The 24,686-nt window shown below is 45.8% G+C and overlaps 2 protein-coding genes across 4 annotated transcripts in view; one reads left to right on the top strand and one right to left on the bottom strand.

Moving 5' to 3' along the window:
• IFTAP (intraflagellar transport associated protein) overlaps positions 1–13,815 on the bottom strand; it is a 74,921-nt gene extending 61,106 nt beyond the window's left edge. For both annotated transcript variants that reach the window (XM_077463169.1, XM_077463179.1), the window contains exon 1: positions 13,709–13,815. The gene's annotated coding sequence lies outside the window, so the exon portion shown is untranslated. The remainder of the gene's footprint in view (positions 1–13,708) is intronic.
• Positions 875–24,677, top strand: RAG2 (recombination activating 2). 2 transcript variants are annotated; one of them, XM_077463156.1, is made up of 3 exons: positions 875–1,097; positions 19,026–20,521; positions 24,532–24,677. In XM_077463156.1, the coding sequence occupies exons 2-3, from the start codon at positions 19,031–19,033 to the stop codon at positions 24,553–24,555; spliced, it is 1,515 nt and encodes a 504-aa protein (XP_077319282.1). In that variant the 5' UTR covers positions 875–1,097; positions 19,026–19,030; the 3' UTR covers positions 24,556–24,677. The 2 variants fall into 2 exon arrangements, with proteins under 2 accessions (XP_077319282.1, XP_077319273.1); XM_077463147.1 differs by having other exon boundaries at positions 19,026–20,609.
• Positions 24,678–24,686: the final 9 nt, after the last annotated feature.

Genomic DNA, 24,686 nt, shown 5'->3' with positions numbered 1-24,686 from the left:
GCGAATTGTCGTCATTGTACTGCGGCGGGTCGGCTCGTTCCTGCGAATTGTCGTCATTGTACTGCAGCAGGTCGTCTCGTTCCTGCGAATCACCATCATTGTACTGCGGTGGGTCGGCTCGTTTCCGCAAATCGCCGTCATTGTACTGCGGCAGGTCGTCTCGTTCCTGCGAATTGCCGTCATTGTACTGCGGCGGGTCGGCTTGTTCCTATGAATCGCCGTCATTGCACTGCGGCGGGTCGGCTCGTTCCTGTGAATCGCCGTCATTGTACTGCAGCAGGTCGGCTCGTTCCCGCGAATCACCATCATTGTACTGCGGTGGGTCGTCTCGTTTCTGCGAATTGCCGTCATTGCACTGCGGCAGGTCGGCTCGTTCCTGCGAATCGCCGTCATTGTACTGCGGCAGGTCGTCTCGTTTCTGCGAATTGCCGTCATTGCACTGCGGCAGGTCGGCTCGTTCCTGTGAATTGCCGTCATTGTACTGCGGCAGGTCGGCTCGTTCCTGCGAATTGTCGTCATTGTACTGCGGCAGGTCGGCTCGTTCCTGCGAATCACCATCATTGTACTGCGGCAGGTCGTCTCGTTCCTGCGAATCGCCGTCATTGTACTGCGGCAGGTCGGCTCGTTCCTGCAAATCGCCGTCATTGTACTGCAGCAGGTCGGCTTGTTCCTGCGAATCGCCATCATTGTACAGCGGCAGGTCGGCTCGTTCCTGCGAATCGCTGTCATTGAACTGCGGCAGGTCGGCACGTTCCTGCAAATCGCCGCCATTGAACTGCGGCAGGTTGGCTCGTTCCTGCGAATCGCCATCATTGTACAGTGGCAGTACATGAACCCCATGCACAACAGGCTCCTTCCTCTTCCCCCTCGGCTCTTCTGTGGTGAAGGTTCCCAGCTGCGATATTCTCTGAGGCTGGGCTGGAAAGGGTTAAGTAAGTCGCAGAGTACAGAGCGAGGTAAAAGTGGTCACAGACGGTTACCCACACTGCACTGGGGTTGGGGCACATCTGCACAGAGCCATCGTACAAACTTCACTACTATACAGGGAGCTCAGTGCTGCCAGACACAGGACCTGCAGGAGGACACACAGGGGGCAGGTAAGTGGCCTCTGATTCTAGAACCAGACCCATTTCTATGTGTATATAATCATATATAATAGGACAGAATTCTATCCCCCCCCCCAATAGAACAGTACGGTCCCCATATCAGGGCGGACATGTACACAGATGTTCTGATCACCTATTCCAGTGCTTCCAAATGTAAAAATGCTCATTATTTTAAAGCTGTAAAAAAAAAAAAAAATTTATATATTGCAGCTTACCAATCATTAGATGTGGTGGCTGCATTAGTTTTCTTTTTTTAGTCTCCCCCCCCCCCCCACTCTGTTTTCGCCTGGTGATCTGGCCAATAACACACCTCCTGTATTAGAAGATAGTGATACAACTTTAGAGGAATGAGCACAGGGGTTTTTAGTGTAGGAGGGGGAGGGGGTGTTAAATGTATTAGCAGATTAAGATACACTAACAAATTGAAGCCAATCTCCAGCTCACACTTTATAATCAGTTACAGCAAACAGTTTTTTTTTTTTTTTGCCTTTTCATCATCATCAGGGGTGCCCATGGCTGGGACAAGGGGTGGGCAGGAGGGGAGGCTACCCTGGGCACGTTGGTACCATGTGAGGTGGGAGGGGGCCATGAGGAGATTGGAGAGAGGGGGATTTTTGTTTGAAGGGGGTGGCAGGCAATAAGAATTGTTCTAGGAGGAGAAATTTGAGGTGCTAGGAGTGGAGATTTAGGGGGATCTGTGTTGGGACGGACGGGGATAGAGGAAGTGGATTTGTGCTAGGAGGGGAGATTGGGGGGTTTTGTGTTACAAGAGGTGATATGGTGTGGGGAATTGTGCTAGGAAGGGAAATTGGGGGATTTGGAGTAGGGGGAAGAGGATGTGTACTTGGAGGGGAAATTTTAGCGGTCGAGGATTTATGCTAGGAGGGGTGATTTTTTTTTAATTTTTTTTTAGGGGGGGGGGAGGGCATTTGTGCTGGGGGATTTGGGGTAGAGGGACAAATATTTGTTCTGGGAGGGGAAATTTCAGCAGGGAGGCAGATTTGTCCTGGGAAGAGGGGGGATTTTTGCTTAGTGGGTAATCGTGCAGATTAGTTGCCATTTTTTTTGGGGGGGGGGGGGATTTTTGCACACACATAATGCTCATGCATCTGGAGGGGGGGGTGCATTTCGGTATGTTTGCCCTGGGCTCTAGATGACCCCGCCCCGGCTCCGGGGCTGCCCAACCTTTTGAGGAGTGAGGGCCATTTAAGCGACTTGGTAAGCGGCCACAATGAGCAGAGCGGGAGGATGACAGGTCAGTATCCGCTCTGCATGTGCAGGGCAGACACGGACACAGCACCCTCTACTTTATGGGTCCTCCAATCCGCCCAAACAGAAGGGGACGAATTCCCTTCTGGTTTTTTTAAGTGGACCGGAGTGAAGATAGGTGGGTGTATAGGGACACAAGTCCGTTTACATCTGCCACTCTTTAGAGGTGAATGGAGGGTCCGATTGGGTTCGCCTGAAAAACCGACAGGTGGACCCGATTGGACCGATCATGTGAAAGGGGCCTAAGGCTGCTTTCACACTGATGCACAGCGGTTTACCTGCACCTTAACTGACCTCAATCTTCACTTCTTCCTCAGGAGTCCTGCAGGTATCGCTGGCTGCTGCTGTCCTCCACGGCTGGTACTGCTGGCTGGTACTGTTGGCTGGCACTGCTGGAGGTCCTCCAGGGCTGGTACTGCTGGTTGGTTCTGCTAGATGATTTCCGACCCACCAACCCCGAGCAGAGGGAGTCCCAGGACAGCCGTGGCTCTCGTGCACATCACTGGATCGAGAAGTGGCTCGGGTGAGTATTGGGGGAACAGCACACAGAAGGTTTTTTTACCTTCATATATAGAAAGTATGGGCGCCCTAAACACCAAAACAGGCAGTGATGTACCAGAACGTTGTCTTGCCTGTATGGGCGGCCTGTCCATTGCGGTCCAGACCTAGATAACTTATTATTAACACATGCTGCAGATCACTGCAGTGCATTTTGAAAGCGGTGCGGTAAATGCTCAAGGGGCGCGAGTTTCCAGCACCACGTTCTGGTGGAACGAGTCCTTAACCCCTTCCCGCCCGTGCTATAGCCGAATTACAGCTACTGCATGGGCTTCCTTTGCCGGGAGGTTGGCTATTGACGTCTTCCTGTGATCACGCTGACTGCGCACCCCCTGTGGCATGCTCTGTGACTGCTGAGTCTGCTGATCACAGATCAGGGTAAAGGTCCAATCACAGCGGCCCTTTACCACATGATCAGCTGTGTCCAATGACAGCTGATCATGGAAGTAAACACAAGCTGGTTACCAGATTTTCTCTTCTCATGCTGACAGCGGAGGAGAGAAGAAGAAAGCCGATAACCGGCTTGTGTGATTGGGACATGGGCACTAATAATCCGAGCAATGATTATAAGTCTCCTGATTATTAGTGCAGTCCCAACCAGTGCTGCCAATCAGTGCCCATCAGTGCTGCCAATAAGTGCCTCCTATCAGTGCCTATCAATGCCACCTAGCAGTGCCCATCAGTGCCACCCATCAGTACTGCACCATCAGTGCTACCTACCAATGCCACCTATCAGTGCCCATGAGTGCCACCTATCAGTACTGCCCCATCAGTGCCCATCAGTGTTACCTACCAATTCCACCCATCAGTGCAGCCTCATCTGTGCTACCTATCAGTGCCACCTACCAGTGCCACCCATCAGACCCCATGAGTGCCACCTATCAGTACTGCTTCATCAGTGCCCATCAGTGAAGGAAAAAAAAATTACCTGTTTGCAATATTTTATAGTAAAACTATGAAAAATGTTTTTTTTTCGTTTATTTTTTTAAATAAAATTTTTGGTCTTTTTTTCATTTGTTTAGCAAAAAATATTATTATTATTATTATTATTATTTCAGGCACTTGTATAGCGCCGTCAATTTACGCAGCGCTTTACATATATATTATACATTTACACCAGTCCCTACCCTCAAGGAGGTTACAATCTAAGGTCCCTAACTCACATTCTTACATACTAGGGCCAATTTAGACAGGATCCAAAATAACCTCCCAACACATCTTTGGAATGTGGGAGGAAACCGGAGTACCCGGAGGAAACCCACACAGACACAGGGAGAACATGCAAACTCCAGGCAGGTAGTGTCGTGGTTGGGATTTGAACCAGTGACCCTTCTTACGGCTAGGCGAGAGTGCTAACCACTACACCACTGTGCCGCCCATATTAACCCCTTCCCACCGAGCGTACACAGATATACGGCCTCGGCTTTTGGGGGTTATACCGTGATGATGCCCACAGCTGCGGGCATTTCTTTAGAACGGGTGATCGATTTCCAGGCATAACAACAGATGCGGCTAAAAGCCGCTCGACTGTTATCCCGGAGGAGCGGACGGGGACATACCCGCCTCCCGCCACTCTGACCGGGCCTCCTGTCCCACCGGGAGACCCGATCCTCGATCCACCACTTCCGACGCCTAGGGACAGACTGGAACGAAGCCATAAACAGCTTTGTTCCTGGCTCCTGAATGTAAACAGGGAAGCGACATCCCTTTTGATTTATATATAAAATATACAGTATTCAAAATCGCTGTTTTCGGCGATCTGAATACTTTAAAGTGTAAAAGAGGGATCAAAGGTCTTTTAGACCCCCGATCCCTCCATAAAGAGTACCTGTCACCACCTATTACTGTCACAAGGGATTCCTTGTGACAGTAATAAAAATGATCAATTTTTTTTTTTTTTTAAACAAAATTTAATAATGTAAAAATAAATAAGAATTTTTTTTTTTTATAAAGCGCCCCCGCGAGCTCGTGCAGCAAAGAAAGCGCATACGGAACTCGCGCCCGCATATGTAAACTGTGTTCAAATCCCACATGTGAGGTATCACTGCGATCGTCAGAGCGAGAGCAATAATTGTAGCACTAGACCTCTTCTGTAACTCTAACCTGGTTACCGTAAAAAAAAAAAAATTGAAAGCGTCACCTATGGCAAATTTCATTTATATATATATATATATATATATATAATGAAATTTGGGATTATAAATTAAATTTCCCAAATGAAATTTTTATAATTTTTTTTCCACACAAATAGAGTTTATTTTAATAGTATTTAACCACCACTGGGCTTATCCCTTTCAAGACTAAGCTTATTTCTGATATTTGGTGTTTGCAAGTCAAAATCCTTGTTTTTTTCTAGAGAATTACTTAGAACCCCAAACATATACATATACATACATATATATATATATATATATAGTGCCCCGACTTGTTCATGCCCCGACTTAGTTGGGGTAGGCGGAACACTTTGGTGGGGGTGGGTCAGCCTGACCCTTGACCGTTGACCTCTGGGGGACACGCCTGCTGACCTTTGGGGGAGGTCCCTATTCCAATCCCTAAATCCTAACCTTGTTCTTCTAGGGGAAAGCCTAACCCTATTTATATATATATATATATATATATATATATATATAATAGGGTTAGGCTTTCCCCTAGAAGAACAAGGTTAGGATTTAGGGATTGGAATAGGGACCTCCCCCAAAGGTCAGCAGGCGTGTCCCCCAGAGGTCAACGGTCAAGGGTCAGGCTGACCCACCCCCACCAAAGTGTTCCGCCTACCCCAACTAAGTCGGGGCATGAACAAGTCGGGGCACTATATATATATATATATATATACAGTGGTGTGAAAAAGTGTTTGCCCCCTTCCTCATTTCCTGTTCCTTTGCATGTTTGTCACACTTAAGTGTTTCGGAACATCAAACCAATTTAAACAATAGTCAAGGACAACACAAGTAAACACAAAATGCAATTTGTAAATGAAGGTGTTTATTATTAAAGGTGAAAAAAAATCCAAACCATCATGGCCCTGTGTGAAAAAGTGATTGCCCCCCTTGTTAAAACATACTATAACTGTGGTTGTTCACACCTGAGTTCAATTTCTATAGCCACACCCAGGCCTGATTATTGCCACACCTGTTCACAATCAAGGCATCACTTAAATAGGAGCTGCTTGACACAGTAAGGTCCACCAGAAGATCCTTAAAAGCTACACATCATGCCGAGACCCAAAGAAATTCAGGAACAATTGAGAAAGAAAGTAATTGAGATCTATCAGTCTGGAAAGGGTTATAAAGCCATTTCCAAAGCTTTGGGAATCCAGCGAACCACAGTGAGAGCCATTATCCACAAATGGTGAAGACATGGAACAGTGGTGAACCTTCCCAGGAGTGGCCGGCCGCCCAAAATTACCCCAAGAGCGCAGCGACGACTCATCCAAGAGGTCACAAAAGACCCCACAACAACGTCCAAGGAACTGCAGGCCTCACTTGCCTCAGTTAAGGTCAGCGTTCATGCCTCCACCATCAGGAAAAGACTGGGCAAAAATGGCCTGCATGGCAGAGTTCCAAGGAGAAAATCACTGCTGAGCAAAAAGAACACCAAAGCTCGTCTCAATTTCTCCACAACACATCTTGATGATCCCCAAGACTTTTGGGACAACATTCTGTGTACCGATGAGACAAAAGTGGAACTCTTTGGAAGGTGTGTGTCCAAGTATATCTGGCGTAGAAGGAACACTGCATTTCATAAAAAGAACATTATACCAACAGTAAAATATGGTGGTGGTAGTGTGATGGTCTGGGGCTGTTTTGCTGCTTCAGGACCTGGAAGACTTGCCGTGATAAAAGGAACTATGAATTCTGCTGTCTACCAAGAGATCCTGAAGGAGAATGTCCGACCATCTGTTCGTGTACTCAAGCTGAAACCAACTTGGGTTCTGCAGCAGGACAATGCTCCTAAACACACCAGCAAGTCCACCACCGAATGGCTGAAGAAAAACAAAATGAAGACTTTGGAGTGGCCTAGCCAAAGTCCTGACCTGAATCCTATTGAGATGTTGTGGTATGACCTTAAAAAGGCCGTTCATGCTCGAAAACCCTCTAATGTAACTGAATTAGGACAATTCTGCAAAGATGAGTGGGCCAAAATTCCTCCAGGACGCTGTAAAAGCCTCATTGCACGTTATCGCAAACGCTTGGTTGCAGTTGTTGCTGCTAAGGGTGGCCCAACCAGTTATTAGGTTTAGGGGGCAATCACTTTTTCACACAGGGCCATGATGGTTTGGATTTTTTTTCACCTTTAATAATAAACACCTTCATTTACAAATTGCATTTTGTGTTTACTTGTGTTGTCCTTGACTATTGTTTAAATTGGTTTGATGTTCCGAAACACTTAAGTGTGACAAACATGCAAAGGAACAGGAAATGAGGAAGGGGGCAAACACTTTTTCACACCACTGTGTGTATATATATATATATATATATATATATATATATATATATATATATATATATATAGTTTAGCAGAGAACCTAGAGAACAAAAAATGGCAATGGATATAGAGACTATATATAATATTATAAATAAAACACACATATATATATATATATATATTTATTTATTATGTTTGGGGGTTCTAAGTAATTTTCTAGAAAAAAAATACAGATTTTAACTTGCAAACACCAAATGTCAAAAATAGGCTTAGTCATGAAAGGGATAAACCCAGTGGTGATTAAATACTATTAAAATAAAACTCCATTTGTGTGAAAAAAAAATGATAAAAATGCCATTTGGGTACAGTGTAGCATGACCGCGCAATTGTCATTCAAAATGTGACAGCGCTGAAAGCTGAAAATTGGCCTGGGCAGGAAGGGGGTGAAAGTGCCCGGTAGACAAGTGGTTAAAGACCAAAAGTTGGAATTCCCAGCAGAGGTCCTTTTAAATATCCCAGTACATGGTCCATTGCTTAGTCACCGGAATAGTTTCCTCTCCATTAATACACTTGTTATCCTCTCCTCCATGCTTCTGTACAGCGCTCTGTTTTCAGCTTAGCTACACAACGGGTGACCAGAGGTAGCATTACCATGGGGAGACGAAACGCCAACGCAGCTCAATTTTTCGTCTATTTAGGAACCTGAAAAAAAGGCGAACCTAACCCAACATAACCAACCGCCTGACCTTTCTACACTGTCTTTCACTATCTCAGAGTATTTATTTCAGTAGCGCAGTAAATTGGGCCCGATAAATTATTCATGGCATAACATTTCACATAAAACGCAGCGCTCCGCCGCTGTTTACAGTACGCCGCTCACCGCTCAGCTATTTAAAGCCATGCACCGTCATGGAGCAAACATGCAATTAGTGGGGAAAGTATTAAATTAGGAGATAGAATGTGCGCCCGGTACATACGGCGTGGAAGTTATTTTGGGGATTTAATGAACGGCTGATGCCGCCGATAATGGAGCGGCGGAGTCTGGTATGGAGGAAGCAGCCTGTTAATATTTAAAAGGTATTCCAATCCAAAATGGCAAAGCTGTTTTGGAGCAATTAGAAGGGCCGAGGTCTACCTGAAAAATATTTTACTTGTCGGAACGCTCAGACGTTTGTTATAAAGGAGCCACTTTAATCCTAACCTCTTCGCGGCGGCGTCTCCTGGCCCTTTAAGAGGTTTATGATGCCGGGAGGTGGGGCGGAGCTTAACCACTTCAATACCTTAGGGCAATGATATCTGAATGATGCCTCTAGCTGCAGGCATCATTCAGATATCACCGCACAAAGTCAAGGACATCATATGATGCCTTAAGGCAGGGGTCTCCAAACTACGGCCCTCCAGTTGTTCAGGAACTACAATTCCCATCATGCCTAGTCATGTCTGTGAATATCAGAGTTTTACAATGCCTCATGGGATGTGTAGTTCCACAATAGCTGGAGGGCCGTAGTTTGGAGATCCCTGCCTTAAGTCGCCAAACTTTTCAAACGAAGGGCCCTTTTTTTGGCCTGCAGACTTTAGGAGGGCCAGATTGTGCCCAGCGGGGACAGAAAATGTACCGGGCCTGGCATCACTGAGAATAAATATGGCCAATAGGAGGAGTACTGCCCCTAATTAGTAGCAAGAATAGTATCCCATCATTAGTATTGGTGTAAGAAATAGTGCTCCATTGTTGGAATCTGTGGGACGAATAGTGCCCCAAGGGCTGGATAGAGGCTAGCAAAGGGCTGCATCTGGCCCTCGGGCCGCAGTTTGGAGACCCCTGCCTTAAGGCATGGTTGCTCAATCTGTGACTCTCCAGCTGTTTTGAAACTACAAGTCCCATGAGGCATTGCAAGGCTGGCAGTTACACGCATGACTCCCACAGGCAGAGGCATGATGGGACTTGTAGTTTCGCAACAGCTGGAGGGCCACAGGTCGAGCAACCATGCCTTAGGGCGTCATATGACGTACTTGACTTTGTGCGGTGATATCTGAATGATGCCTGCAGCTAGAGGCATCACTCAAATATCATTCTTTCCAGCCGGCAATTCTGTGCACGACAAGAACGATCATAGCGGCAGTTCCGCCACTTGATCGTTCTTATAGGTGACGGGAGGTGGATGCCCCCCCCCCTCCCGCCACCATCCAGTGCTTCTCCGGGCTCTCCTGTGCCATCGGGGGCCCACGAGAAAGAATTGGGCCGGCACCAGATGACGACGATAGAGATTTCTGGTGACCAGATGGTCACCAGTCATCTCTATGGCCATCGGGGCCCGAGTGTGACGTCATAACATTGCGCCTGGGTTCCCGGAAGCAAACAAAGCCACGACCGCAGCTGTCCGCATGAGATCGGTGAATTTTTTTTCTCGATCTCTCCTCCAGGCTGGAAAGTATGAGATGTGGGGTCTTATTGACCCCGCATCTGTCCATAAAGAGGACCTGTCACAATAGATTCCTATTACAAGGGATGTTTACATTCCTTGTAAATAGGAATAAAAGTGATTAAAAAACAAAAATGTAAAAAAAAAAAAAGTGTAAAAATAAAAAAATTAAAGTAAAAAAAAGACAAAAAAACCCACTAAAAATGCCCCTGTCCCTGGTAGCTCGCATTCAGAAGCGAACACATGTGTAAGTCCCGCCCACACATGTAAACGCCGTTCAAACCGCACATGTGAGGTATCGCCGCGTGCGTTAGAGCGTGTGCAGCAATTCTAGCACTCTATAAACAGAAGAAAAAACAGCGCCAATCTAAGTGCAGTATTGTTGAATCAAAGACATTTAATTTGTGAAGTTATGCACTCACACTCTACCAGAAAGTTTCAGGCACATCATGTATCTAGAGGGCATCGCAGGGCTCTCGAGGAGAAGCGGTAACTCGTTCGGCTGTATCTCTCGTCCGGTGGCGCCGGTGGTTCCCAGTGTCGCACGGCTTGGTGTAACAGCGTCAGGGAGGTCCGTTCGTCCGTTCGTTGTTACGTGCTCCTTCATCAGGCATCTCCTGATGCCTGATGAAGGAGCACGCATGCTCCGAACGCGTGCAACGTAAACCACAACGAAACGTCATTGCAGTGCGCCCCTCAACGTAACAACGAACGGACGAACGGACCTCCCTGACGCTGTTACACCGAGCCGTGCGACGCTGGGAACCACCGGCGCCACCGGACGAGAGATACAGCCGAACGAGTTACCGCTTCTCCTCGAGAGCCCTGCCGATGCCCTCTAGATACATGATGTGCCTGAAACCTTCTGGTAGAGTGTGAGTGCATAACTTCACAAATTAAATGTCTTTGATTCAACAATACTGCACTTAGATTGGCGCTGTTTTTTCTTCTGTTTATATGTCTTTTACAAGGTACCTTCTACCCTTGAACATGCTGCCTACCTGCCTGTGCTAAAGAAATCATCCCCTTTCTATGGCTATCTTCCACAACCAGTAACTGTGGACTATAATTTGTGATCCTGCCAGCTATCCATTACTTCTGCTGCATTTACTGACATACACAGCAAGGATTGCAAAACTCTGTGATAAGCAGACTTGACATCCCTAAATCCGCCACGCCAATTTATCAACTTCAGCTGTTTTTTTCCCCCAAACCTTTTCCCCCTCCCCCAAACCCCCCCCCCCCTCTCTTTTTTCCTTCCTCACTCCCCCCATCCAGGACATATATAATCCAGCAGCGCAACGCACAAAAAAACAATTAATTCTAGCACTCTGTAACTCTAAACTGGTAACCTGTAAACATTTTCAAAGCGTCGCCTATGGAGATTTTTAAGTACGGAAGTTTGGCGCCATTCTATAAGTGTGCACAATTTTAAAGCGTGACATGGCTATCTATTTACTCGGCGTAACATCATCTTTCACATTATACAAAAAAATTGGGCTAACTTTACTGTTTTTTGTTAATTCCAAAGAAAAATGTTTGAAAAATTGTTGCGTAAATACCGTGTGAGATAAAAAGTTGCAATGACCGCCATTTTATTCCCTAGGGTGTCTGCTAAAAAAACATATATAATATTTGGGGGTTCTGAGTAATTTTATAGCAAAAAAAGTTATGATTTTTACATGTAGGAGAGAAGTGCCAGAATAGGCCCTGTATTGAAGTGGGTAAGATCACGTGACCGCCGTGATTGGTGCAGACGATAACATTTTTGCACGTATGTGAACTCAACGCCCGATTTTCATTTAACTAGTATGGTTTTCGTCCGGAAAAAAACGTACGCATGCTCAGAAATGAAAGAATACATACAAAACTATTCAACACATGACATCACTTCTGATGCTGCATTCTGTCGTATGAGAATTTTCGTATGGGGAGTGGCCTCTTCACTTTTGACATGAGATTAGCATGCAACAAAAAAAAAAAAAAAACGGACGGATGATCGTCCGAAAATCTGATCATGTGTACGAGGCTTAAATAAGAAAACCAATGCAGCCATCACATGTACGAATTGGTAAGCTGCAATGGCATAACTATTTGTTTTTGAGTTTTAGGCCGGGCTCACACATGCTGCGGCTCACAGTAGGGGGTCCGATGCGTCCCCAATTCAGTTCACCAATTCAGGTGCGAAACAGGTCCGAATTTTTGCCTGAATTCGCACCTGAATCGGAAACCAAAGACGCACAGGACCCTTTCCAAATGCAAACCGCAGCCCCCCCCCCCAGAGCTGTGTGAACCGGCTCTTTTGAGAGCCGGGCACACCCTCTGGAAATGCAAACTGGATGTGAGGAAACCCACATCCAATTCGCATAAGTGTGAACCCAGCCTTAGTCTTGGTTCATACTGGTACGACTTGTCAGGAAGTCGCGCGCCATTAAAGAGGAAGTAAACCCTGATGAGTTTACTTCCTCTTTTTTTCCCTGCAAAGGTAAAGCATAATGGACTACTATGCATCGCATAGTAGCTCATTATGTGTCACTTACCTGACACAGGAGCCAGCGAAGTCGCGCTGTCCCCTGTAGTCCGCCGCATCCATCTTGCTGGTGGCGTCTCGCAGCTCCGCCGCTGTCATTCGGCGAAGCCGCGATGACGTCACTCCCGCGCATGCGCACGGGAGTCGACAAATGCGGCAGCTCCATTTTTGGAACTGCAGCGTTCAGTGCGCCTGCGCGCCGCTGTCTACGGCGCGTGCGCCGTAGACAGCGGTGCCTGTGTTCAGGCAAATATCTCCTAAACCGTATAGGTTTAGGAGATATTGCTTGGACCTACAGGTAAGCCTTAATCTAGGCTTACCTGTAGGTCAAAGTGATTTGTAAGGGTTTACAACCACTTTAAGTGCAATGGAACCGTTCTAATTGGAGTGACTCGAGGTTCCTGCACTACATGGGGGCAACTTCACAATGACTTGCAGGGCTCAAGTCCTGCGGGAACGGAGTTCCTGTACTTTTTACACAACAGGAACTCAGTTCCCATTAGCAGCCATGTCCTGCAAGACTTTGAAGTATGTGCGCAGGTGCTACACCAGCATCCGCCGACACAGCTCGCAATAGTAAGTGCCGCACACCTGACCATTCAGGCATTGCCAGTAGGGGGCCCCATGAGAGCTTCTGCTTTGATCTACCTGTCAATCACAGCTAGCTGAGGTGGGGGAGTGGATCTTGGGTGGGAGTTCCCACACTTTTTTCCCTGATGACTTGCATTGACTTTTGTTAACCGCTTACGGACTGCACGCCGTCATTATACAGTGGCACTTTGAAGCAGAATATCGTTGTTAGGGCAGCAGCTAGCTGCCATAACTTGGTATCCACTTCTTCAGCGGGCGGTCCGCTTTCAGATAAAAGTGGTCTGAGCGGCGGATTCGCCGAGAGATCACTTTTATCTGTGGTGGGAGAGGGCCCCCTCCCTCTACTGCTTACCGAAGCTGCGGGCAGCGGTGGAGGCGATCAGGTCCTCTCCCCTGCATGGCATGGAGCTGAGTGAGGGGAAGATGGGCCCCACCTGTCTCCATACCATTGCAGGGCGGAAGCGACGTCAAAACATCACTTCTGCCCACAGCCACTTTAAGTGGTTAAAGAAGTCATATGCAAACCACTATGAAGTTGCGCTGTGCGGCGTGACTTTGAACCAGCGCCATTGTGAACGGAGCCCAACTGTATGTTTAGATAACTGAAAATTAAATATCTTTGTTAATTTGAAATTCTGAAACGCCATCGTTAGATGGGACAGTCAGTCATTGGACTGTCCAAGAGAAGTCCAGGGGAACCTGCTAACAGGCATGGCCTTGCAACTGCAGACACAACATGCTGGCTCTTGTAGTTCCATCGTAGCCCCTTGTACCCATCATTTACCTGCATTTACACTCATTCATCATACCTGAAATTCCTCCTCAGTGAAGCTACCAGATCCACACCAAAACATATTCCGCTCAACACAAAACCTACAGACGGAGAAGAGAAGGCTGCTGGGAAATTTAGTTTCTTCCTGTTAGCATTGCACTGCAGCAAGAGGATCTAAAACTACAACTCCCATGATGCACCGCACCTCCGGGGCTCAGCTCTCTGCTGCCTTGGAAACAATTGTCAACCAAGCCTTGGATTAACCTCATGAGTGCTGCAGAGGGGGGAGGGGGGGGGGCAGATAGTTTGGCAGTGCAGCCTGCAGTGATGTCATCGCTGAGTAAAACGATTCTGGATATAAAAAAAAAAAGAAGAGAGAAAAGACTAAAATAAATACAATTAAACCAACAGTATACAAATAATCAAATACACAAAAAAGAAAGAAAATATTCTTAGTGTATATATATATATATATATATATATATATATATATATATACACACTAAGAATATTTTTTTTCTTTTTTGTGTATTTGATTATTTGTATACTGTTGGTTTAATTGTATTTATTCTAGTTTTTTTGCTCTTCTTTTTTTCTTTTTTTTTTCAAAAAATATTATGGTACAACTAAAAGACATTTTTGGTTAGAGTAAAAAAAAAAGAAGAAAAAAAAAAAAAAGAGATGAGGGTTTTTTTTTGTTTGTTTTTTTGCCATCATGTTAAAGGATCACTCTACCCAACCAAATAAATTATGTTGGCAGATACAGAAAGTTAAGCCTCCTGGTGGAATCTTAAATCTCTCAAGGATTCTCTTAATGAAAATGTATTTTTTTTTTTTTCTATGATGGGGAATGCAACAGAGGAAAGCTAACAAACACACACAGTTGGTTAAAAACTCCCACCTAAAACTCCCAGGCAGACAGAAACAGAATGTTGGCTAGGAGACCTCATTGGCGTTAATGTGGCAGTAAAGTCACATTGTTGACTTTTACCTATACGTAAGACCAGGGCTTTTATCTCAGAGAACAGGTGCCCCTATTTCCCCCTTTCCAAGTCACCCTTTTTTCTGACCCCTACCCACCTCCAAACTCTGTCACTTGGATCCATCCCCTACCCACCTCCAAGCACCGTCCCTTGGTTCCATCCCCTACCCACCTCCAAGCACCGTCCCTTGGTTCCACCCCCTACCCACCTCCAAGCATGTCCATTGATTCCCCCCCTACCCACCTCCGAGCACCGTCCCTTGATTCCATCCCCTACCCAGCTCCAAGCACATCCGTTGGTTCCACCCCATACCCACCTCCGAGCACTATCCCTTGGTTTCACCCCTTACCCACCTCAAAGCACCGTCCCTTGGTTCCACCCCCTACCCACCTCCAAGCATGTCCGTTGATTCCACCCACCTCCGAGCACCGTCCCTTGGTTCGATCCCCTACCCACCTCCAAGCACATCCATTGGTTCCACCCCATACCCACCTCCGAGCACTATCCCTTCGTTTCACCCCTTACCCACCTCAAAGCACCGTCCCTTGGTTCCACCCCCTACTCACCTCCAAGCATGTCTGTTGATTCCACCCCTCTACCCACCTCCGAGCACCGTCCCTTGGTTCGATCCCCTACCCACCTTCAAGCACATCCGTTGGTTTCATCCCCTATCCACCTCCGAGCACTATCCCTTGGTTTCACCCCCTACCCACCTCCAAGCACCATCACTTGGTTTCATCCCCTACCCACCTCCGAGCACTATCCCTTGCTTCCACCCCCTACCCACCTCCAAGCACCGTCCCTTGGTTCCACCCCCTACCCACTTCTGATCACCGTCCATTGGTTCCACCCTCTACCCACCTCCGAGCACCATCCCTTGGTTCCATCCACTACCCACCTCTAAGCATCGTCATTTGGTTCCATCCCCCACCCACCTCAGAGCACCACTCCTTGGTTCCACCCCCTACCCACCTCTGAGCACCGCCCCTTGGTTCCACCCCCTACCCACCTCCGAGCACATCCCTTGGATCCATCCCCTACCCACATCCAAGCACTATCCCTTGGTTTCACCCCCTACCCACCTCCAAGCACCTTCACTTGGTTTCATCCCCTACCCACCTCCGAACACCATCCCTTTGCTTCTACCCCCTACCCACCTCCGAGCACCATCCCTTGGTTCCATCCACACTACCCACCTCCAAGCACCGTCACTTGGTTCCATGCTCCACCTACCTCCGAGCACCATCCCTTGGTTCCATCCACACTACCCACCTCCAAGCACCGTCACTTGGTTCCATCCTCCACCTACCTCCGAGCACCATCCCTTGGTTCCATCCACACTACCCACCTCCAAGCACCGTCACTTGGTTCCATCCTCCACTTACCTCCGAGCACCATCCCTTGGTTCCATCCACACTACCCACCTCCAAGCACCGTCACTTGGTTCCATCCTCCACCCACCTCCGAGCACCATCCCTTGGTTCCATCCACACTACCCACCTCCAAGCACCGTCACTTGGTTCCATCCTCCACCCACCTCAGTGCACCGTCCCTTGGTTCCATCCCCTACCTACCTCCGAGCATTGTCCCTCAGTTCCATCCCCTACCCACCTCCGAGCACTGTCCCTTGGTTCCATCCCCTACCCACGGACGCTTCCCATGGGGGCACCCATACATGCTCGCTCCCAAGCCAGCTTCTGCATCCATTGACACAGAGGGACTCATCACTGGCTTTGATTGACAGCACTGGGAGCTAATGGCTCCCGGTGCCCCAGTAAAACCAGCGAAACCTGGAAGTGAGGGGAGAGAACAGCTGGATTAAATGAGGGCTCGGGTATGTAAAAGGGGGACGAGGGGAGATGCTGACACCTAATCATTTTTAATCTCAATGCAAGGAATGTATTAAAGTGGTTGTAAACTTTAATCTTGTACTTGTACCTATAGGTAAACCTATAATAAGGCTTACCTGTAGGTACTGTAAAAATCTCCTAAATGTGCACTGTTTAGGAGATATTTACTATATATGAAGCTGATGACCTCATCGGCATATGCTCTCTGAAGGAATGGCCCCATTGGCTGTTCCTTTAGAATCCTGTGCTGTAAATTGCCGCCCTCCCGCACATGGACCCGAAAGGAAGACAGGTTAAGATGGAAGCAGCCTCAAGCTGGAATGCTTCATTTTTAGGTTCGTTTCACATAATGTGCTAGTATGCATACTAGCACATTATGGTTTTACCTTGCAGGTAAATAAAAAATGCACCCAGAGGTTTACAACCGCTTTAAGGTAAAACATTTTTACGTTTTTGAACCACTTTAAGCTAAACTTCAGCAATTCAGCCACTTTTTTTTTAATCTGCTGGTATACTATGGTTAAGTCCAATGAGGTTCATGCCACCACATGGATTTATATATTTTATTTACAACTGAGAGTTTTACGGAGTACTGGGAGTACAGCTATCACTATACTACTGGGGCTCAGACAGAAGAGATGCTACTCTCTCATACAGCAACAGGTCTGTCCTCCCTTCCCCTCTGCTGCTAATTCACAGCATTGGTTTACATAATACAAAACACTCTGTGATTGGGCAAGAAGATAGGAGGGGGATGGGTACAGTGGCTGCATTCAACTCTGCAGCTGCAGTAGCTGAGACCAGAAGGTTCAGCATCAGAGCGCCAGAAGAATAGCCATAGCTATGTTCCCGGTGCTCAGTAAAAATAAAATTTTTAAATTAAAGAAATAATTTCAGGAGGTTGCATGCACCTCATTGGACTTAACCCCTGGTAATCCAGCACATTGTAAAAAGTGGCAGAATTCTTGGAGTTCAAGTGGAATTCCAGGCTAATGCCTAACTATGCTGAAACCTACTCCCACCCCCCTTCTAAATTTTTTCCTAATTACCCTTTAAAAGGAAGCTGCTTATACTTGCCTATTCTGAGGGAGCTCTGGTTCGATCACGCTATCTCCCCACCAGCCGGTTTCAGAGAAAAGGAGAGATTGCCAACAACAGATTGAATGCTTGGGCGGTCACATCACCTATCGGCTTGCTATGGGGCATCCATTGTTGGCTGTCCCTCTTCTCCTCTGAAGCCGATCACATGACCGTACTGAAGCTCCCTGAGAACAGGTAAGTATTAACATCTTCCTTACACAGGGTAGTTAGAATAGGATTTAGAAGGGTAGGAGTGGGAGTAGGTTTTAGCATAGTTAGGCAAAAGCCTGAAATTCCGCGTAAACTCCAGGAATCCCACAACTTTGTACAACGTGCTGGATTACCAGCCGTTATGTCCAATGTGGGTTTAAGCTTAGACAGTAGCCTGGAATTCTGATTTCAGGTTTGAAGTAAGGAATTCCAGTCTAAGCCCTTGTACACACGGTCGGAGAATCAGTCGGAATGTGTCCTATCGGAACCTCGGAACCGTGTTGTCGGATAATCCAACTGTGTGTGGTATGTATCGGACTGATTCCGTCGGAATATCCGTCGGACCTAATTTTCCAACTTGTTGGAAATATTTCCCGACCACCTGGGCCGATCGGACATACTCCGATCATGTGTAGAGAATATTGATCGGACCATGCATCAGATCAAATTCCTACATCAAAGCTATTGGCTACTAAGGCTGAATGTAGTCCCATCGTAACGAAATTACGAAATTACGTCATCACGTTCTGAAAGATCAGATTTTTCGACAACTTTGTCTGACCGTGTGTATGCAACAGTTTCGGACAAGATCCGACGGACAAAATCCGACGGATTTGTTTGTCGAAATCTCCGACCGTGTGTACAGGGGCTTAGACAGTTGTCACCTGAACCTGAGTCCCCATTAGAAGATTTCCCCTCTTTTGCTGCTTGGATGACAAGTCAAAAATATCAAAAATATTTGAATTGCCTATCCCTTTCTGTCTTATTGACTAGGGTTGTCTGGACAAAAAGAGAGGGTGAATCTACACATGGGGGTGTAAAAAAGCAATAAATGCTCTGACCAGTGTTCTAACCCACCCCTATTCTATTCAAAACTAGAAAAAAAAAAGTGTCAGCTATATATATATACTTTAGCTGGAAGTGAAAATTGTGAAATAGCTTGAGTTTAGGATTGTATTGAAGTGATAAGAGGTGTCATGTGCGGGGAAGGTTGTTGTCACAATGAAAGCCCACGTCTGCCTGTAGGACAATGTAAGTGGGCGTATAGCGAGCTGCCAAGGGTTACAAAGTATTTGTGAAAAAATAACATTTCGAAAAGAAACTACGTGAATACTGATCAAAAATTGGACCCTGCAGGAAAAAGTTAAAATACATACAGTAAATGTTTTATGAATGATAAAGGAACATTGCTTATTTATGATCATATAACAAGTTTTCTTCTGGTCTTTAGGTGTGATGACTCTTCAAACACTTGTTGCAACATCTAACACTTCTCTAATCCAGCCTGGGTTTTCCTTGTTTCGGTTTGGTCGCCATGTCTATTTCTTTGGTCAGAAAGGTTGGCCGAAGAGGGTATGTCCAACGGGCCTGTTCCTGGTGGACTTGAAAGCAAATGAGTTGAAACTACGACCTACTACATTCACCAGTGAATCTTGTTACCTCCCTCCGCTGAGACACCCAGCTGTGACCAGCTTACGTGACAATCCAGGAGGTGAAGTCAGTCAATATCTCATCCATGGTGGAAAGACACCAAACAATGAAATATCCCAAAAATTGTACGTCATGTCTATTGTTCCGTCAGCCAACAAGAAATCAGTACTTTGCTGTTCAGAAAAAGATTTGGTTGGTGACCTTCCGGGAGCAAGGTATGGTCATTCCATAAATGTTGTCCACAGCAGAGGCAAAACTGCTGTGGTACTGTTTGGTGGAAGATCCTTCATACCTTTGAATCAAAGGACTACAGAAAAATGGAACAGTGTCACTGACTGTCAGCCAACAGTTTACCTTATTGATCTTCAGTTTGGCTGTTCTACTGCTTACACCATCAAAGAGATAAAAGATGGGCGTTGTTTTCATGTTTCAGTATCAAGAAATGATACAGTCTACATAATAGGTGGTCATACCCTTGAAAGTAACATAAGGTCTCCAAACATCTACAAGGTTAAAGTGGACCTCCCACTTGGAAGCCCAGACATAACTTGTACAGTTTTACAAAGTCATCTCTCTGTCTCAAGTGCTATCGTGACTTATACCTGCCCAGATGAATTCCTGATTGTTGGCGGATATGAGTCTGACAGCCAGAAAAGAATGATCTGTAACAAAGTCTCCCTAAGTAATGACACCATAAACATCCAAGAAGTGGAGACACCTGACTGGACAGGAGATATTAAGCATAGCAAGACTTGGTTTGGTGCTGATATGGGACATGGAGCTGTTCTTTTTGGAATTCCAGGAGACAACAAGAATCAGAATTCAGACGGTAGCTTCTTCTTTTATGTACTGAACCTTGGTGGAGAAGAAGATTTGATGCAGTCCTGCAGCCAAGGGTCTTTAGAAGAACAAGAAGACTCCATGCCTTTAGAAGACTCAGAAGAGTTCACCTTCTTAGGAGATGATGGAGCCTTTGATGATGACACCTACAATGAAGATGACGAAGAAGATGAGTCAGTGACGGGTTACTGGATCACATGCTGTGATGGTTGTGATCTGAACATAAACACCTGGGTCCCATATTATTCCACAGAACTTAACAAACCAGCCATGATCTACTGCTCCAGAGATGGAGGACATTGGGTCCATGCCCAGTGTATGGACCTCTCAGAAAGCATGCTAGTCTATCTGTCTGAAAACGATACCAAGTATTTCTGCAATGACCATGCTAAATTGGAAAGAGGTCTGCAAACTCCCAAAAAGATGGTCCCCGTCTTGAAGCCATCAATGAAGAAAGTAGGTCGAAAAGCGTCTATCAACAGAATGTCAACAATGAAGAAATCTTTTCTTAGACGCTTGTTTGACTAAAGTCTTTGCTGTCTAGGTGATCAGAAAGAAGCTTGTTGAAATGTGGAATTTGGTAGTATAGAAAGTGTACTAAAACAGTAAATACTTTCTTGACTATATACAGTGGCGTCACTATGGGGGTACAGACCACACCTGAGTGACACCTGCCAGAGGCGTTATATCCGGGACGGACTGGGTTGGGGGGGTGAAGGGGGGATGAAGGGGGACAGGTAAAAAAAACAGTTTACATGTGGACAAGTGATCTGGGGGGTTGAAGGTAAGAGGATATGTACTGGGGACACTTTCTAGCACAAGTCTTTTCTATTTCCAGAGCCCCCCCCCCAGCATATTCATATTTGCAACCTCCCCCCCTTATTGCAACCCACCTTCTATTACAAGTCCTCTCCTATCCCAACATCCCAACATGCCCCATAGTACATATCATCCCCTCCACTCCACCTTCTAGCACAAGTCTTTTCACCTTCCAAAGCATCCCCAAGTATATATCCGCTCCGACACCTCACCTTCTAGCACAAGTCCCCTCCCCTCCCAGAGAACCCCACAGCACATACTCCACCCCCAATCCACCTTCCAGCACAAGTCCTCTCTCCTCACAGAGCACCCCCAGCACATATTCGACCCCCCCAATCCACCCTCTAGCACAAGTCCTCTCCCGTTCCAAAGTACCCCCCAGTACATATATGACCACCCCTCCACCCCACCTCCTTTCACCTCCCAAAGTGCCTCCCCCGCCCAGTGTATATCTGTCCCCCACTCTACCCCACATTGTAGCACGAGTCCTTTACCCTCCCAAAATTACACCCCAGCACATATCCAAAACCTGGCTTTTGTTTAACTATGCCCCTTAAGCCCCTCCCCTGTAAAGCTTAACCTGCAGGTCTCGGCCTCTCTTACATATTATAGGGGAACAAAATGATTGAGGTGAGTGGTGACACCATGTTTTACCGCACCAGGTGACACCCACCCTAGTGACGCCGCTGATTATATAGGCTAGCTTTGCTCCTCTCCATAGAGAAACAATTTATCGTAGCTTGTAGCTTGGTAATACAGACAAAATAAGGTGAGCATCTACCCGATGAAGTCTCCAGCCAGTAGAACTTACATTTTTCATACAAACTAAGGAGTTCTAAGTTGTGTAAATCCTGTGTATGCATGCCCCATAGCTAACCCCTAATGTTTTTTTTAAGTATTGTAGCTGTGAATTTGTAAGAAGGTGGACTAGGGCTGGGGAGCTGTGGTGGGGGCTGGGTGCACTGCAGAGGGCTGTGGAGGGAACCAGTTGGGTGCTTACAATGGACATGCTGATAGGAGAAGAGAACAGAGTGACTGAAAGATGAACTTATCAGTCTACTCATTCTTCTTTTACAGTCCAGGCACAGGCTGGGGACAAGACCTGCCTGTGTAAGACCTCGTTCCCACCATGGTGCAGAGACGTCCATTTTCCGTACGCCTTCTGCAAGGGCACAAAAAAACAATTGATCTTTATGTTCCCTGTTTACAACACCAGTATCACATGCAGATTTTTTCTGCACAGGAAAAAAACTGACATGACATCAACATTGTTGTAAATAGGGCACATAATTGACGTGCATGAAAACTGATGGAAACTGATGTTAAACTGATGTCGATTTTCCCATCAGTTTCCATCAGATTTCATGTGTGTATGGTGTGAAGGAGCCCTAAAGCTGGCCATAGATGGATTGAAATTCTGCAGGGACCAATCGAATTTCAATCCATATATGGCTGCTCCAACTCGATAAAAGTCGATCTAACAGTCGACATTTGTAGAATGGGAATGTTGGAAATCTTTTGTCGATCAGTGGTTGCAGCCAATCAGCTTCAGCCACTGATCAGTGTGTTCAACTATCAAAATACAAAGGGACAGTGGAAAGGATTCCTCCATCCACCCCACTTCCATGGATGGGGTAATCGGAAATCTATTTGCTTTTTTTTTTTTTCAATCAGCCAGTTGACCGATCAACCAAAATATGGCCCATCTATGGCCAGCCTTACTTAAAGCCGATCTTCACTGCATCTAAGCACCACAAACCAAAACAGCTATTTAATTCATTTTTAATATTTAAGGCAAATTCCCCCATCCATACATGTCCCAATGCTTTATTTTGTTGAGAAATCTCTTTGAAAAACACCTCCCTAGCATTTCTGGCCGTGGCCATCTTGAGTAAGGGCAGATGTAGCATTTACTTCATTTGCTTTGTGGAAGGAATGCCCGACCAAAGGATAAAAGAGTGCAAATGTATTTATTGGCTTACACTAAAAAAATACCACATATTTCGGAAAAAAACAATCTTCATCAGGACTTAACCACTTGTGGACCGCCCACCTGCAATGTACTGCGGGCGAGTGGCCGCATTGCTCCCAACTGTCCCTGATTTCACGGGACTGTCCCCGATTTGGAACAAAGTCCTTCTGTCCCTCTTTCCTCCTCATTTGTCCCTTATTTTGGTCTGGTCTATAAAGTTGTATAGAAAATGCACTATCAAAAAGTGTTTCTCAGTGCTAAATGTCTAAATTGCTGCATTTGTAAGAGACAAAAGCCAGTACAGTAGTACCTTGGATTACGAGCATAATCCGTTCCAGAAGAATGCTTGTAATCCAAAGCACTCAAATATCAATGCGAGTTTCCCCATAGAAATCAACGGAAACTCAGATAATTCGTTCCACAGTAACTGCTGGTGTATGCAGTACTGTATGTGGCCAGAGGTGCGGGGGCACCGGTGTATGCAGTACCGCATGTAGCCAAAAGGTCACAGGGGGTGGCGGAGACACTCGGAGGCACTCAGAGATGATCGGAGACACACTTCACCGATGCCCCCGCATTTCTGGCCAAATGCGGTACTGCACACCCCAATGGATTAAATCCAGCTTGTCTTGCGAGACAGTGCTCGCAGAATGAGTCAGTTTTTTTTTTTTAAATAGCTCGTATTGCGAAATGCTCATAAACTTGTGGGTTTAACTATTCATTTTTTTTTTTATATAATTCTCCTTTAAGGGGGCAGGACAGGGTATGTGTCCTATGCTTACATACTTTTGCTAATAGGTGTCCCTCATTCCCATCTCAAAACTTTGGGAGGTATGTGGCTACTGCAGGCAAAGCAGCGTACCTATATGTCGTTGCCGACTTCCGGGTTTAGGGCACCCTGCATGGCAAAGATGAGAAACTGAAATATCAGTTAGTAAAATCAGCCCATTGTACACACATTACATATAGTTAAGCACATATTTAATTTCTTGATTACCCCTAGATTTTAACCCCTTCCCAGTCAGTCATTAGTTCAGTGACAGTGTATAGTATTATCACTGATCACTGTATTAATGTCACTGGTGATGTCAGTGGCAGTTAGTCAGTCCCCCCTCCCAGCGTCAGTTAGTGTCAGATTGTCCACCGCAATATCGCAGTCCCATTATAAGTTGTTGATCGCTGCCATTAGTGGTATGATTTTTTTTCAATGTTCCAGTATATATACCATAATTTATAGGCGCAAACCAATCAATATACACGTATTGAGATTTTTTTCAATCAAAAATGTAGCAGAATACATTTAAGCCAAAATTTATGATTTATTGGATATGTTTTATAACAGACAGTAAAAAATATTGTTTGTTTTTTTGGTCTTATCCTGTTTATAGTGCAAAAAATACAAAACAAAAAAACAGTGGTGATCGAATACCACCAAATGAAATCTCTATTTGTGTGAAAAAAATGATATAATTTTCACTTGCGTACAGCGTTGCATGACCGCGCAATCGCCAGTTAAAGTAACGCTGTGCCGAATAACAGAAAATGGCCTAGTCATAAAGGTGGTAAAATCTTCCGGAGCTCAAGTGGTTAAAATAAGACACTTGAATTGGACATAATATGAACTTTTTAAGTAAACAGAATACTGTGACATTTCTCTTTTATTTATATTTTATAGGATTCTACAAATAGCAAATGTTGACCTCAGATCCCGACAAGATTTTCTGTGTTTTGATTGGGTCGAAATGTTGGCAAAGCCTACTAGTCTCGGGGGATCTTCTAGTGGATTTAAAGGAGAACTCAATAAAAAAAATAACAAAAATACTATGTGTG

Source organism: Lithobates pipiens, unplaced genomic scaffold, assembly GCF_037356315.1.
Source record: "Lithobates pipiens isolate NorthernLeopardFrog02 unplaced genomic scaffold, aLitPip1_a1.2 Scaffold_10, whole genome shotgun sequence".
In the NCBI taxonomy this organism is placed as follows: Eukaryota; Metazoa; Chordata; class Amphibia; order Anura; family Ranidae; genus Lithobates; species Lithobates pipiens.
The sequence above is the reverse complement of the archived record's forward strand: the minus strand, read 5'-3'. Positions and strand labels throughout refer to the sequence as shown.

Coding starts and splice junctions, on each gene's coding strand:
- RAG2 (XM_077463147.1), top strand. CDS start 19,031: ATGACTCTTCAAACACTTGTTGCAACATCTAACACTTCTCTAATCCAG.